The sequence below is a fragment of the Mesocricetus auratus genome, unplaced genomic scaffold (genome assembly GCF_017639785.1).
Source record: "Mesocricetus auratus isolate SY011 unplaced genomic scaffold, BCM_Maur_2.0 Super-Scaffold_100676, whole genome shotgun sequence".
In the NCBI taxonomy this organism is placed as follows: Eukaryota; Metazoa; Chordata; class Mammalia; order Rodentia; family Cricetidae; genus Mesocricetus; species Mesocricetus auratus.
In genome coordinates, this window is record NW_024429266.1 from 123435766 (window position 1) to 123451298 (window position 15533).

A 15533-nucleotide genomic window follows, 5' to 3' on the forward strand; every position below is an offset into this window, starting at 1 on the left:
GTATTAGTGAATGATAGCTCATGATTTTTATATTTTTATGCTTCTATGCCTTTCTGTATTTAGCAATCTTAATCTTAAGATATATATTTCCAGTAATATAGCTTACAGGGTTTTTTAATACCAAAATAATTAATATCAAGATGTTCAAGGAAGACATAGTCTTCTAAAATTTCTCTTTTTGAATAAATGTATGCGAGTCTTCACATGAGCTAAATGCTTTGTAAAAACGAAAGACCATGGAGCCCATTCGCCAGCTTTGTGAAGTGACTACATGAGCGCCGTAGCTGCTGGGGTGATGGTTCATTGAGCACAACTTTCATTTTTAAAATTCCTTTGTTACTTAAATCTCTTATGGTGATCAATGCTCTGTGTTTTTTGTACATTTTAATGAACATCTCATCCATTTGTAATTATTTGTAGCTAGACTTTATAAGTGTCTGTTATTGTTCCAGTTGTTTCTTATGAGAAAGTATTTTTGTTTGTTTAGTTGGTTTTTGGTTTTGTCTTATTTTAGATTTTTCAAAAGTTTGCTTTCTACTTAAGTCATTTGAAATAATCCAGGCCTTCCTCTCCTACTTCAGTTCTTCTTCTACCTCTCCCCATCCCATCCCATTTCTTTCCACAGTTTCTCTCTCTCTCTCTCTCTCTCTCTCTCTCTCTCTCTCTCTCTCTCTCTCTCTCTCTCTCTCTCTCTGTCTCAGTATGTTATCAAAAATGTTTTTGAGTGTTAGAAACCCTATTAAGTGTTCACTTTGGTGAGTTTCTACTTTTTATACCAAAGGTTAATGTCATGTTATAAACATATCTTAAATTGCTGTTTTATTATGAGTTTCACTAATTTCACTACTTGGCATTATTAGATGTTGTTAAGTTTTATGAAGATGTATATTTCCCTTCAATTTATCAAAATTTTCTTTGTGATTGGTTAACATTCATGAGTTTATAATGTAAGTGCTGCACCGAATTACTAGACACTTGGCAATGTGGTCATATACTAACAACAGCTATCTACTCGGACAGAAAGTCCAGTATGACTTGTTTTCAATCACAACTATACCTAGGATTGCTGTATTGTGGTCTGTGTCATTGGAATTAATAGCAGTTCCTTTTTGTCTTTTGCCTATAGAACTGTTGGTTTGCGGTATTAGTGTGTTCTACATGGTAATACATTTTCATGTCACATTTACTGGTCAAGACAGTGATTATCTCTTAAGAATTCTTAAAATGTCTTAATTATATGCAGGGGACAATTAGTTTCACTAGTACTTGTACTTAGTGTTTGGTCTTAGAATCTTAACCTCCTTATAAATATGTCCTTTCAATTAAAAAATATGTGTGTTTACTATTTATTATCTTGTTCTTTGTAGCTCTAAAATCAAAAAACATTGATGATCTGCTAAGGAATATAGTAAAAGAACAGCTTAAGGCCTTCCAAGATGGCATGCAGGAAACCATTGCCCAGCTCTTCAAGACTGTGTCAAGTCTATCAGAGGACCTAGAAAGCACCAGGCAGGCAGTTTTACAAGTGAACGAGTCCCTGGTTTCAGCAACAGCCCAGCAAAAGTTTGTTTTAATGCAAGAAAATCAACCCACATGGAAGGACATCACAGATCTAAAGAACAGCATCACAAATGTCAGGCAGGAAATGACCTTGACCTGTGAGAAGCATGTCAAGGAACTAGAAGCAAAGCAGGCTCAAATGGAAGGAGCTTTAGGACAGGAGCACTCACAGCTCGTTCTGTACCACCAAACCCTTAACGAAACGCTCTCCAAAATGCAGGAAGCACACACGCAGCTGTTCTCAGCTCAACAAGTATCAGGGACAGAGAATGTTGCCACTGGGGAATTGGACAGCAATGTCACTAAGTACATCTCTGTGCTACGTGATACAGCAAGTAGGCAAGGTCTGCTGCTGCTGGAGATGCTTGGTGATTTGCATGCCCAAGAGAGCAAGATCAGCAACCTCACTATTCGTTTGGAGATGGAGCAAGCATCAGTCAGGGGAGAATGTGAAGAAATGCTATCTAAATGCAGGCACGACTTCAAATTTCAGCTCAAGGACACAGAGGAGAATCTGCATATGTTAAACCAAACATTGTCTGAGGTCATCTTTCCCATGGACACCAAAGTGGATAAAATGAGCGAGCAGCTCAATGATTTGACCTACGACATGGAGATCCTGCAGCCTTTACTGGAGCAGAGGTCGTCAATTCGACAGCAGGTTGTTCGCGAACCAAAGGAAACTGCAGTTACACGTAGAGAACTACAAAACGTGATCGGTGCTATCAACCGCCTGAACGTTCTTACTAAAGAGCTTACAAAAAGGCACAACTTACTCAGAAACGAAGTGCAGAGCCAGAGTGAAGCCTTTGAAAGACGCATCAGTGACCATGTCTTGGAAACAGAAGATGGCCTAAATAAGACAATGACTGTCATCAACAATGCCATCGATTTTGTTCAGGATAATTTTGTATTGAAGGAGAATTTAAGCACTATGACAGGCAATATCAAGCTTCAGGAGGGTAACCAAAATATAGAGTCCATATTGACATTTATTTCTGAGTTCCAACATCTGAATGATTCTATTCAGACTTTAGTCAATGACAATCAGAAGTATAATTTTGTTGTGGAAATTGCTAAAGCCTTTACAGCTGCTCCCAAAGATAAGAAACTAAGTCAACTAAACCTCCAAAAGATTTATCAAATGTTTAATGAAACCACTTCCAAGGTGAACAGCTGCCAGAAAAACATGAGCTATTTAGAAGAAAATATACTCTCAGCAACAAAGATTGCCAAAGAGTTTGAAACTCGTTTGCAAGGCATTGAATCTAAAGTGACCAAGACACTCATACCTTACTATATTTCATTTAAAAAAGGTGGCATGGTATCAAATGATAAAGATAATGATCTTCAACTGAAGGTATTAAATTCCAGATTTAAGGCACTGGAAGCAAAATCCATCCATCTTTCAGTGAGTTTCTCTTTGCTTAACAAAACTGTTCATGAGTTTTCAGTAGCATGCTGTAATGCTTCCTCAAGTACAGTTGGACAGAATGCTCCTTTACCCATGTGGACCAAAGGCCACCTGCCAGACAGTCTAACAGAACTTGTAGAGTCAATAGTTAAAACAAAAACTCAAGCTGCTCTATCTAATTTAACTTGGCATATTGATCGATTATTGTCTGATGGTCTGGCAAATGCTATCAAGCCTCAGAAACAGCTAAAACTGCAGAAGAAACCCAATGCACTTAAGAAATCAGTGAACATGACGACCATCCTGATAGGCCGGACACAAAGAAACACAGACAGCCTTACACATCCTGGTAAGTTGGAACTGAATGACCACTTTGAACCTTTTGCATGCTATAGGATGCATGCTATGGTGCAGATCCTACTCTTACAGCCAGGCTGGAGGCATGAAAGGCATTTATTCATGCTTGGGCAAAGTAGGGCAATGCAAGATGACTGATGTACTCTGTTGCCTCTGATTGAATGTAAGTTAAGTGGCAATGGACAGGGGAACTTTAATAGACATCCTCAACTCTTTCTTATGAGACCACTATAAAATAATCAAACATCTTCCTATAAAACATCTCTCCATATGGCTAATTAAGACATTTATTATACAATGAGTTTCTTAAATAAGACCAAAAATTAATTTGTGCCTTAGTGGGTGCAGTATAAAATAAGTACTCAATAAACCTCTCTCAAATGACTGACTTAAGGGAATATTCATGAATTGGATTTGAGTTGACTACAGAAAATCTTGAATGTGAAGAAAAAAACCTGCACTTAGATAAAATTTTGTAAGGAGTGAGATATCTTTGAATGTTCAGGGCAATAGTTTGGCTGTAGTGAAATTATGATGCAGAAGTATGAAGTTGATGCAATGCCAAGCATTGTCGTACATACCAACACTAGGACACACATTACGGCCTTACTACGTAAATGGTGGGCCCACACAGTGAGGGTAAGAAGTAAGGAGAGATGGTTGAAATGGGACTTGAAAACTGTTGTGAGGGCGTAACCAACAGAAAATAGGAGCAGTGGAAAGAGTCAGGACCTGAGAGTCAAGTATTGATTCTGATCCTCACTGAAGCACTAAGATTCTTCTTTAGTTAAGAGCCTTAAGAAAGAAAAGCAAAACAACCCACCCTTCTGCATCTACTTCTTCTGCTGACATGATTGCATTGCAATAGGCGATTTACTGTGGTCACTGGGAGAAATGTACTGCAGTCTATCACTGTGAGAAACACAGTGCTCACAGCCCAATGGGAGGCACTTGCAGAGGAGAGAAACCCATTCTGAAGTTTTGAAACAGGTAATGAGAGGATAGCAGGACCATCAACAGATGTTGCTGACTGCTGTCGTTGAGTGATTGACTTTAATAATTTTTTTTGCACATTAACCATAGTTTATTAGAGCGAGACTAAAAGGGGGGAGACAGACATGACAGAGAGATAAGAAGAGGAGAAGAGAGGAGTAAGACAGAAGATGAGATGAGAGAGCGTAAGTGGGCAGGGGTCCTTTGCACCTGTGTGCAGATTGGTTTTCATGGAACTCTGGGCTGGCCAGACAACTGCCTGAGTGAATGCTGCCAGGTAACAGGGCAGGCCAGAGTAACTCCTGAACCTTTCATTCTCACCTTAACTTATTAGTAAAAAGAGATGGGGGTGTTAGGCATGGAAGGTTATGGAATAAGGATATTGAGGTCTTAAGACTGCTTTATGCTGACCTGGGGGCATTGGCTCTCTTTGGGGAACCTGAGAAAGCCGGGTTGTTGCCACATCCTGTGGTAGCTGGTTGCTCCATCACAGTCCATGCTGTATGGAACTCTCTGGCACATCTGTAGATCTGGCAAAATGTTAGCATAGTGGAGGACAAGGCTAGGTTTAGAAAATTTTTTCTTAGGTTCTGGTATTTATGGGGAAGATTGTAAGATGAGGGAGGGATTTCCGAGGGTTCCCAAGATGAGGAGAGGGGATCCCAGGACTGGGGGAGAGGTGGAATAATATCTTGAGTGAATCTGACCTGTTTGGATGGGTCCAATTCAGCTCCCTGGAACTTACAAGAATCCTTTTGAGTTTATGAAAACATAAGTATTAGACATACTAGCAGCATAATTATGTTAGAAGTGACTTGGCTGAAAGCATTAACATTTTTTAAAAGTGACAGATATTCTTTATCATAATGAAAAGTACCTTAATTTTGACTTTGTAGTTGTGATCATATAGTAGTATAGATGTTTTTTAGCATAACAAAAGGTACCTTAATCTTGACCTTGTAGTTAGATCGTACAGTGGTATAGTTGTTTAGTACTCTGTTGGAGTTAGATTAGTAGCTTATTAGAACTTTATTAATATTAAGACTATGAACAGTAACATAATGAAAGAGAAATCTGGAACATATTTTATTCTTTTTAATGTCTATATAGATAAACCTTAGAATATCTGTTCCTGAAAGCCGTTTTGTGACAGTTAGAGTTTTGCCTTGTATGTTACTTTTAGTTGGCAAAGCTATCAGACTTCTTGAGAAGGATAAAATTTTACCTGAGTTAATGATCAAAAAAATAACAGAGACTCACCAGCTGGCTGCACGCACAGCCACCACCAAGGTCCTCCATAGTTGTTGAGGGCAATGATTTTAAGGACACCTGCCTTCTACTGATAAAGTGAGACTTGTCGGTTGGGGACTTTAGGAAGACTTGTCTGCCATTGACCCAGGCAATGTGGAGAAAAGTCGATTCCACTGTCCTATTGTTCATGGTCTGAAGAATCCTTTGCAGCAGTTGAGGTGAAAGGCAGGGTTGGCCAGTGGCCAGCATTGTCAATTATTTTCTTCAGTGCCCACCAGTCTTCTTGGAGGAAATGGGGTGGTACCAGCAGCTGACCTGTCTCTCTGTTATAAAAAGTTTTTTAATAAAACATTTAAATGCCAGCTTCTCTAGATCTCTGAGCATTTGAGGGCTGTCTAGTATATCTCAGCAGACAAAATTTATCTTTAGTGATTTGCCTTAAGCACATAGGTGACTAGAGAAAAATCTCCTTTTGTAATAGACTTACCTTTGTAAACAGCTTACAAGGACTGGGTGTTATAAATATCCCGTGAATTTGACATAGACCTTTATAACTTTAAATATTTACAATCATTTAAAGATGTAACAATTTAGAAATATTTGATATTTAGTATAGTTGAATTTGAATTGTATATAAAGTTACCTTACATTCCTTAAATAGTGGCTACATGTACATATACATATTTAAAGAGACAAAGTGAGTGACTAGAAGGCCTATCCGCTGCAGATAGAACAGGGGGCCCTGGAAAGGAACAATATTCCATAAAAAAGCCATGTGTAACAGGTCAGTGAAAGATGAAATTAGAGACAAAAATAAAAGCACAAATGAATTGTATCTATCTGCAAACTTTGCGGCAGAAGCTGGCCAGACTGAGTGGGCTTGCCTACAGCTAGGTCACTTGGTAAACATGGTGGCCCTCAGGTTAGGCCACATGGCCAAGACTGCAGCTGCCACAAGCACATTTCCATCTGTCTGCCAGCAGAAATAGCCTTTTTACTCCATGAGTGAGGCAGAAAGATGTGTGACCACCGTAGGTCTAAGACACGAATGAACAGCCAGTGCCAGGGTATAAAACCAGAGAGACCCCTCATAGGTCTGAGCAGTACAAAACCCGAAAACTTCTAATCTCATTCGTGGGGAAAAATGAAAAACTCTCAGAGCGTCCTGAGCAGACGCTAACCCAGGCCAGCTCATTGCAAGCTGCTGGCATCCACTGGAGAAGAAATACGGTAGAAGCACAGCTGGATGTAAAAGAGGAATTCGCCATTCCAAGCCGAATGAACAGGAGAGAGACTAAACAGGACACTCCCAGGTGGAAGGCAGTTCTCCCACTCTGAGACAGGTTTAGCCATGATGGGAAGTGGCGGGAAGCCTCTGTGGCCGGAGAGAGTTTTAACGTGCAGGAAAGGGAAAAGTAAGATAAGTGAGAAAAAGTAGAGGCCACATTTCAACCATGGATCACTGGTAGAATGTAGCATGCCAAAAAGCAGGCACATGCTTGGCCCAGCTTCCATGAGAGAGGCAGAGATCCAAAACCTGTAATCTCCAGTGTCCCGGAGACTAAAGGAGGATCCTTGCGAAAGGCAACTGATTTCCATGATTCGTCCAGCACAGATAAGGTGTCGGGCTCCTGGAGCTGAAAAGACATTTGGTCACCCAAACTAGGATTTTCAACCTGTCTGAAAATGAGAGAGACCACAATCTCAATAAGTCCTACTCATGGAAGCAAGGAAGGGGTGGGCTTACCATATATGGCGATGGTGAATGGAAGAATCCAGAGATCTTCAGTTGGAAAAGCGAACAAGTTGAAGCTCACAGGTTGTCAGCATCTCAGACAGCCAAAGCAAGAGGAGATGCTAGGAAAACCTGCCAAATCACAGCATCAAAAATGTTGTTATTTTGCTTAAGATTAGAAATTAGAAAAAAGGGGAAAGAAGGAGTGTGGGAGACCAGAACCGGGGACAGGAACCAGTGTAATACAGCATGAGCCATGGAGAGCAAGTTAACCATAGTTTATTATAGCAAGACCGAAAGTGGGGAGACAGACATGACAGAGAGTTAAGAAGAGAAGAGGAGATGAGAGGAGTAAGAGAAAAGATGAGATGAGGGCTGGAGAGATGGCTCAGCCGTTAAAGGCTAGGCTCACAACCAAAAATATAAGAGATGAGAGAGCTGACTTAATATTTGATTAAGGAGCTGATAGGAAATAGCACAGCTCTGAATTTGGTTTTTCTGATGTGTCCTTGATAAAATTCCTTCCTATGTATGTATGTATGTATGTATGTATGTATTTATCAATCAAATTTTATAGTCTTATCTATCAAAGTTAAAGAATTGAAACTTCTCCTATAGGAGATATCCTCATGGCTGTCAGCCTATTAAAGTCAAGTATTGAAATAAATTCAGCTTAAGATCAGACTTCAAAATAACAACGCTACAGTGTTAGACAAAACTTTTCAACTTGGATGAAACATATTCTATTTATGACAATAACTAGCATTGTCAGTGAAAGCAAAATATTCTCAATGTCGATTTCACTCTCATTTCTATCCTCAGTTTCTGTCTTAAGTAGAGTTACTATTGCTTGATGAAATGCCATAACTAAAGAAACTTGGAGAAGAAAGGGTTTATTCAGCTTATGCTTCAACATCTCTACCCATCATCAAAGTAAGTCAGGACAGGAACTCATGTAGGACAGGAACTCAGGCAGGAGCTGGGGCAGAAATCATGAAGGATGCTGCTTACTGCCTTGCTCTTCATCACTTTCTTAGCCCATTATCTTATAGAACCCAGGACCACCAGCCCAGGGATGACACCACCCACAATGGACAGGGTCCTCAATTACTATTTTTAAAAATGTCCTACAGGCTTGTCTACAGCCTGATCTCAGAGAGGCACTTTCTCAGTTGAGGCTCCATCCTCTCTGATGACTCTAGCCGTGTCAACTTGACATAAAACTAGCCATTACAGAGAGAGCGGGGCGTGTGTCTTCTGGTCACAGTGATTCTTGTGTTGATCACCCGGAAGTGAATTAAAAATGGGTGATGTTGAGAAAGGCTAGAAGATTTTTGTTCAGAGGTGTGCTCAGTGCCACACTATGGAATAGGGAGGCAAGCATAAGACTGGACCAAATCTCTGTGGTCTGTTCGGGAGGAAGACAGGTCAGGCTTCTGGATTCTCAGACACAAATGCCAACAAGAACAAAGGGAGAGGATGCCCCGATGGAATATGTGGAGAATCCCAAAAAGTACATCCCTGGAACAAAAATGAGCTTTGCTTGAACTAAGAAGGGAGAAAGGTCGAACCTAATGGCTTATCTTAAATAGGCTACTAACTAGTAATTCAGCTGCCTTAGCTACTATAAAACTAATGTCTCATGACTTTTAATGTGTACTGTAATTCAATTCATACACCAAAATTCAGATCATGAATGGCTAACAATGTTTTTGTTGGACAGTCCTGATTTACGTAAAATTGACTTGTAGAAAAGTGGACGTGAAAAAAATTCAAACTTCTTTATTGCATCTCAGTTAAGACACCAATAATAATGCCAAGACAATAAAGGCATTGGCCCAGTTCCAAGTGCAATGTGGAAATCACTTTCTGTGAATTCACTTTCAAAGGGAAGGGGTCCTTTTAAGCAGATGTGCTCACCTATTAACCTCCTGCTGTGGGCTATAAACTGGTGGCATTCTTTGGACAGCTGAACAACCAAGGATTGTATAAGATGACAAAACCAGGGGTGCTAGCTAAAGCTCCTGAGGGACTAGAGAGATGGCTCATCAATGTCGTGAATATAAGCAAGTTAGAAGAAAAAGCCGTGAATACTTAACTGTTTTGACCACTCTAACAGTTTCTAGTTATTTGTGACTTCACAGAGACAGTTTTAATGACTACTGGATGTTGAGTTTACAATCAGACCTCAAATCTTTCTTGTTATGCTATTTATGTTTTAAACTAAATCATCTAAAAAATTACTTGGCCACCTTACAAGTTTATTTTCCAGGTCAGGAAATAGTCTGCTTATGTCACAGTATTTAGTAATTATTCTATGATACAATTTTTAGCTGTGTTAAATTTTTATTATTTCACCCAATATTTGATATGTATCTATTTACATTTACCACTAGAGGCTGTGGATTTAACTTTTAACCTTATTGTTTTCTTTTTCTTTTTTCTATCAATTTCTGTCTTTTAAAGATCATTGTTTTAAACTCAGTGCATGCATGTGTGTGTGTATGTAATGTACCTTGTGACATAATTGTAAAAAGAATAGACTACAAAGCAAAATGACTTAGCTGTACAAGACCCTGAGCATCGATAAGCAATGGAAAAGTACCTGCACAGGCTTCTTGTTCTCTTGTGGTGCTGGGGATTGAACTCAGAACCCTGTTAGTGAAAGGGAAGTATCCTACTGGTGAGCTACTTTCTCAACCCTCTACAAAGCCTTTGAAGAATAGTTTCCTTCCTTCAAGAGAATTTTCTATTGCCGTGATTTTCCATATTTTAAAATAAGATTTGTAAGTGCATCTTAAGGTATATTTGACAAAGAAGACCTCTGTATAAAATGACTAACTGTAAGGTACTTCACTTACAAAGGCTGATTGAATTTAGAACTCATTTGTTTTAGAAGGTCTGAAAGAATGCCCTGGAATCCCTACAGTCTTAGAACCAGTTGTGTCATCAGCTAAAATGTATTATAATTCAAAAAAAAAAAGAGTAGGACCAGGTACAGCAAAAATTTCAGAACACACAGGAAATTCGTGAATACACTTCTTTGTGTTTCCTCCATAAAGGGGCTAATATCTTTGTGCTCTTTAATAGAATGCAGGAAGATGTGGTGCTATATGCACCATATTTCTTCCCAAAGAAGCCCCTTGGCTCCCAGCACCATCTTGCAGACACGTGCTTTTTAGCAGGCATAGAAACCCATACTCTGCAGAGCCGGTTGCTCAGCAGGAACAATCCTGCATTTCAAAGGCCAAATTCTAAGCACAAAGCAACTTTTAAGGATGGTACAACTCCTCAATTTCATTCATGTATGTCTTTATTTATTTATACAGACTCAGTTTCCACCATGACTTATTTATACATATTTATAATGTATTTTACTCATTTCACCTCTTCATAATCCCCTTCCATTTTTCAGTTAGCCCACTTCTTTTTTCAAGATCAATTAACTTTTTATGTGCATAGAAGTCTTAAAGACAATTTTTGTATCAGAATTGGTTATGGGCCTGCTTATAGGCTTATCTACTAGGAATGGTTTCCCCTGTTCCTATGGATAAATCATCAGAGTTTAAAGAGAATAAGTTTAACAAGAGTTAAATGAACAAGTTTCTGTTCCTGATTTCTTGGGAATGAAAAGAGTCCCTCACCTTCTGTATCATCTCCCTTCCTGTGGAGACTAATGACAGATGAAGCGGGAAGGCTGACAGATTTGACAACTCCCTCATACCAGGATGTCTGTGACTAGTCAGAAAACCCATGTGTTCAGTGGTTCTGAAATAAAGTTTGTAACATTTGGTCTGATGGTGTGTGTGTGTGTGTGTGTGTGTGTGTGTGTGTGCTTACGTGTAAGAGAAAGAGGGGAACAATTGGCTGCATTTATCTACTCCCCAATTACCTTGCTCAAGCAATAATCAGTCACTTTCACAGCAGTACACTTCTGTTGAGCCCAAAACTTGAAAGAAAATTTGATTACTAAGTGCTCTGTACATCAAACACAATAAGTATATTTTCTTGCAGCTCATTAGTTACATTTTTTCATTGAAACATGGCAAAATAGCATTATAATTTATTTATTTGTGATCAAATCGTTTTTTAAAGGTTAGACAACATTACCAAGAAAGTCTTTTTTCTGCACTGCATTATCGTAAGTATTAATTTCAACTTCTCAATCCTCAGAGATGGCTCAGTGGGTAAAAGTACTTGTTCTGTAAACATAAAGACCGAAGTTTGAATGCACAAGCCAGTGACCCCTGCATTAGGTGCAGTACAGATAAATGGATCCCAAAAGCTTTCTTGTCAGCCTAGATTGCAAATAGAACTAAATTCTTCAAAACAACATTCAAAAGGTTACAAAAAGGGAGTGCGAGAAAACATTATCAAGAACAACAGATGTGATGTAAAAGAAAAACAATTATAAAAATTAACATTTTTAAGGAAAAGCAGTAAGTGCAGAAGTGTATACCTATACATTTACATGTTAGCAAGCACAACATGAATAATTGAGTAAATTCAAATACTGAATATGAACGCGCATCTTGACACTTCCCAGACTTGTCAGGAAGGGAATATGAAATATTTCTTGAGTAATGGAAGGTTAAGTCTTATATAATGAATGTGGAAGCAGAATGGCACTGAAATATGCCTGTACATATGAGAGTGGAAGGGTTTTATTGATCACTGGAATCAGAATGAAAACTAAAAAAAATAAAAGGGTGGGAGCAGTCTCCTACAGGCAAAACTTACACAGCGAGTGGCAGGCTGCTTTCACCTATGTGCTGGGAAACCAGTCAGAGGCAGCAGGGCAGATCCCCCACTAATCCTTTTAAAAATCTATTGCACCATGAGCAGGGATCACTGTTAGTAGCCCTTTGCAATATTACTGTTTCAATCAGTGGTTCTCAACCTTCCCAATGCTGTGATCCTTTAATACATTTCCTCACGTTGTGGTGACCCCCAACTGATGCTGCAACGATAAACGGCACACTTACTGAAAGTAAAAATAAGTGTTTATTGTAAAATTACTCACAAGAGACAAACAAGTAACCCAGATGAGCCCAGTAGTTTTCCACCGCCTAACTGGAAGCTGGAAAGCCGGAAAAACAGAGTTAGACTTCCGCTGTTCAGTCTTTTATACCTTCCTCCATAACGCCCCTAGCCATGCCCAAAAGTGGGCCTGGCTAGTGACGTGGTTCACCGCCTGCATCCGTATACGTTTTTAGTCATGCCTAAAGTGGGTGTGGTTAGTGGTGCGGTAAACCGCCCTTTTATTACCTCATCTGTATGTGCCTCTAATAAGTCACCTGGTTAATGGCGGAACACTGTTTCCTCCTACACCCAACCATAAAATTATTTTTGTTGCTACTTCATAACGGTAATTTTGCTACTGTTATTAATTGTAATATATGATATGGAAGCTATCTGATATGTAACCCCCTCTGAAAGGGTCATTGGACTCCCAAATGGGTCATGACCCAAAGGTTGAGAACTGCTAGTAGAAATGAAAACAAAAAGGGAGATGTTGATGCTAAAGCAAAACTAAATAATAAGGTCATAAAGTAAACCAATAATAGTAATGTGTGCATAACCATGTTTTAATGAATTACATAGTCTATCGCATATGTAATATGTAAGAATAAAGCAAAAGAACACAGTGTGCTAGTTCAGTCATGAAATTCCTATTGAATAAGTTCAGATTGAGTGCTGGGAAAGAGTAAGTGGATGGAGTGTAACTTCAAGTCAGTGCCCATCGTGAGGCAGTTCACACATGGAGCAGGCAGGTACAGCCTTGAACTGCAAGCGTTCACAAAACCAAGGTGCTCTGAAATGAAAGGAGCCCTCTAATGTGTTCAAATTACCACCAACCTTTATGAAATGTTATGAAAGGATGAAGAAGAGACTGCAACTGGAGAGCATATTAGAGTTCAAAATGCAGAGCCCAGAGATTCCCAAGACAATAGAGAATTAATTCTCATCATGTTCTGTGTAGTGAAATTGGCACTGGGAGATTATCCATGCTCCTTGCACAAGATAGTAGAGAACAGAGCTGGTAAAACTGCTCAGCTAATTGTACTTATCTCCACTGCACCCTATGTGGTCTTGTGAAACTGTGAAGACAGATGCAGATAAAGACCAAGTCAAGCTTTCATTAACTTGTTCATTCATCCTTTAAAGCTTTGCCGTTTTGTGTATATCACACACTGTATGGTGATGTGCCTAAGGAGGAAACTGTGAGTCCTGATTGTCATAAAGTGTGGAAGCAAAGACACTTGAGCAGCTATGGTCAAGTGTGATAAGTTCAATTACAGACCATGTATAGCATCAGGTAATAATTGAGAGAGTGAAAGTAGCAGCAGGGAGAAGTGAAGGGGATGAAATTTTTTATTAGAGTTCATTTTTATGTTAATTCCAGGACAAATTGTTGATTGAACACCTAACCATTTCTAAAGTATATAGATATAAAGAATGACAATATGAGTCATGAGATGTATAAAAGTAGAGTTGTTCAAACTGCAAGTAACTCCTGCTGCCATACTGTTATCAATCATGCTTGTCTGTGAGGCCAAATACCTGATAGGGGGCCATCACATGGTTCAGCACTGATTAGCTAATTAACATAAATGTGAAAATGCTCTCAAAGCTGGCATGTGTCACTGACTCACACAAAATAAAACAAGGCATGGTTTCCACAGAGATGGCAAGTCAAGTATAATGTCTTTAATCACTGTCAATACTAATCATAAACACACATTCAAATTAATTGATGTAGACTTTTAGAGCCCTTCAATAACATCAGAGTACAAATGACCTGATAAAATGTGAGACAGGTGCAGAGCTATGTGAGACCTGTGACTCATTTTGCATTGGAAGACATGTGAAATCTCTTCAGATGGGAAATCTAGCAATTGCCACTGTAGTCTCGACCACCAAGACACAACTGGCATAATGTGTTCAGTACTGGGTGTCATTGATATTATATCTTAAAATGCGAGTTACTGTGTCCTTAACTTGAAGTCCAGAAATACCTTAAGTAGGAAGTAAGTCAAAGATTGCAACATAAAAGAGAAACTGTGCAGACGGAAGTTTCTGTCCTGCCCCGTCCTGCAGCCTTTCAGTCCCAAATAAACACACAGAGGCTTTTATTAATTATAAACTGCTTGGCCAATGACTCAGGCTTCTTATTGGCTAGCTCTCTCTTAATTATTTACCCATTTCTATTAATCTGTGTATCTCCATGTGGTCTTGGTTTACCAGAGATGCCCTGGCCTCTTGTTTTCTTGGCAGCTACCTGGCATCTCCCTGACTCTGCCTACTACCTTTCTCAATCCCTATTTGGGATTGAGGCTAAATCCTGTCTGTCCATTGGCTGAAACAGCTTTATTCATCAACCAATAAGGGAAACAGAGAAACATATATTCACAACATACAGAAGGACTTCCCCAATCAAAACTATGGAAACAGACACACACAGCCATGAGGCATTCTGAATCAGAAAATACAAGGCAAAAGTCTGAATAAGCAATTGTAGGGTCACAAGAGGTTTGGACTACTGCAGTAATAGGATAAATTTTTTATGGAGATCTTGTTGCTCTCTTTGCTGATACTACATCTAATCTAGCAAATTTCAATGTTAATACATTTAAAAATTATCTTGCATCTCAGTGCTTTTCCACATATCTCTATCTGACCGTGTATGTGTAACTGTTGTTTTGTATGTATGTACATTTATGTCTGTATATGTGTGTATGTATGCATCTGTGTATATATGTATGTGTGTATTATATATGCATTTGTTTAAATGTGTTGCATGAGTGTATATACATGTACTTTTGTGACTGTATGTAGGTATGAAAGTTTATATATACATGCATTTATTTTTAACTGTATGTGTATTCACATGCATACAGATGTGTGTGCACATATTTGATATCTGTGTGCATGTATGTATGTATATTTATAAATTCAAGTGAATCAGCATATTGCACCTCTTGTACATCCTTATTTATTAGCCTGTAGACGGAAGTTTCTGTCCTTCCTGGTCCCTCAGCCATTTAGTTCCACAGTTGTTAAGTTCCAAACAAACACACAGAGGCTTATTTAATTATAAACTGTTTGACCAATGGCTCAAGCTTCTTACTGGCTAGCTCTCTCTTAATTATTAACCCATTTCTATTAATCTGTGTATCTCCACGTGTTCTTGGGTTACCAGTAATATCTGGATCTCTTGCT

General features: G+C 38.9%; 1 protein-coding gene and 1 pseudogene across 1 annotated transcript in view; both read left to right on the top strand.

The window, feature by feature from the left end:
* Nucleotides 1–15533, top strand: part of Mmrn1 (multimerin 1) — a 47002-nt gene that overhangs the window by 26869 nt on the left and 4600 nt on the right. The window contains exon 6 of the mRNA XM_005076056.4: nucleotides 1368–3323. Within this exon, the coding sequence (XP_005076113.1) occupies nucleotides 1368–3323 (1956 nt within the window). The remainder of the gene's footprint in view (nucleotides 1–1367; nucleotides 3324–15533) is intronic.
* On the top strand, nucleotides 8614–8914 carry LOC101830344 (annotated as a pseudogene).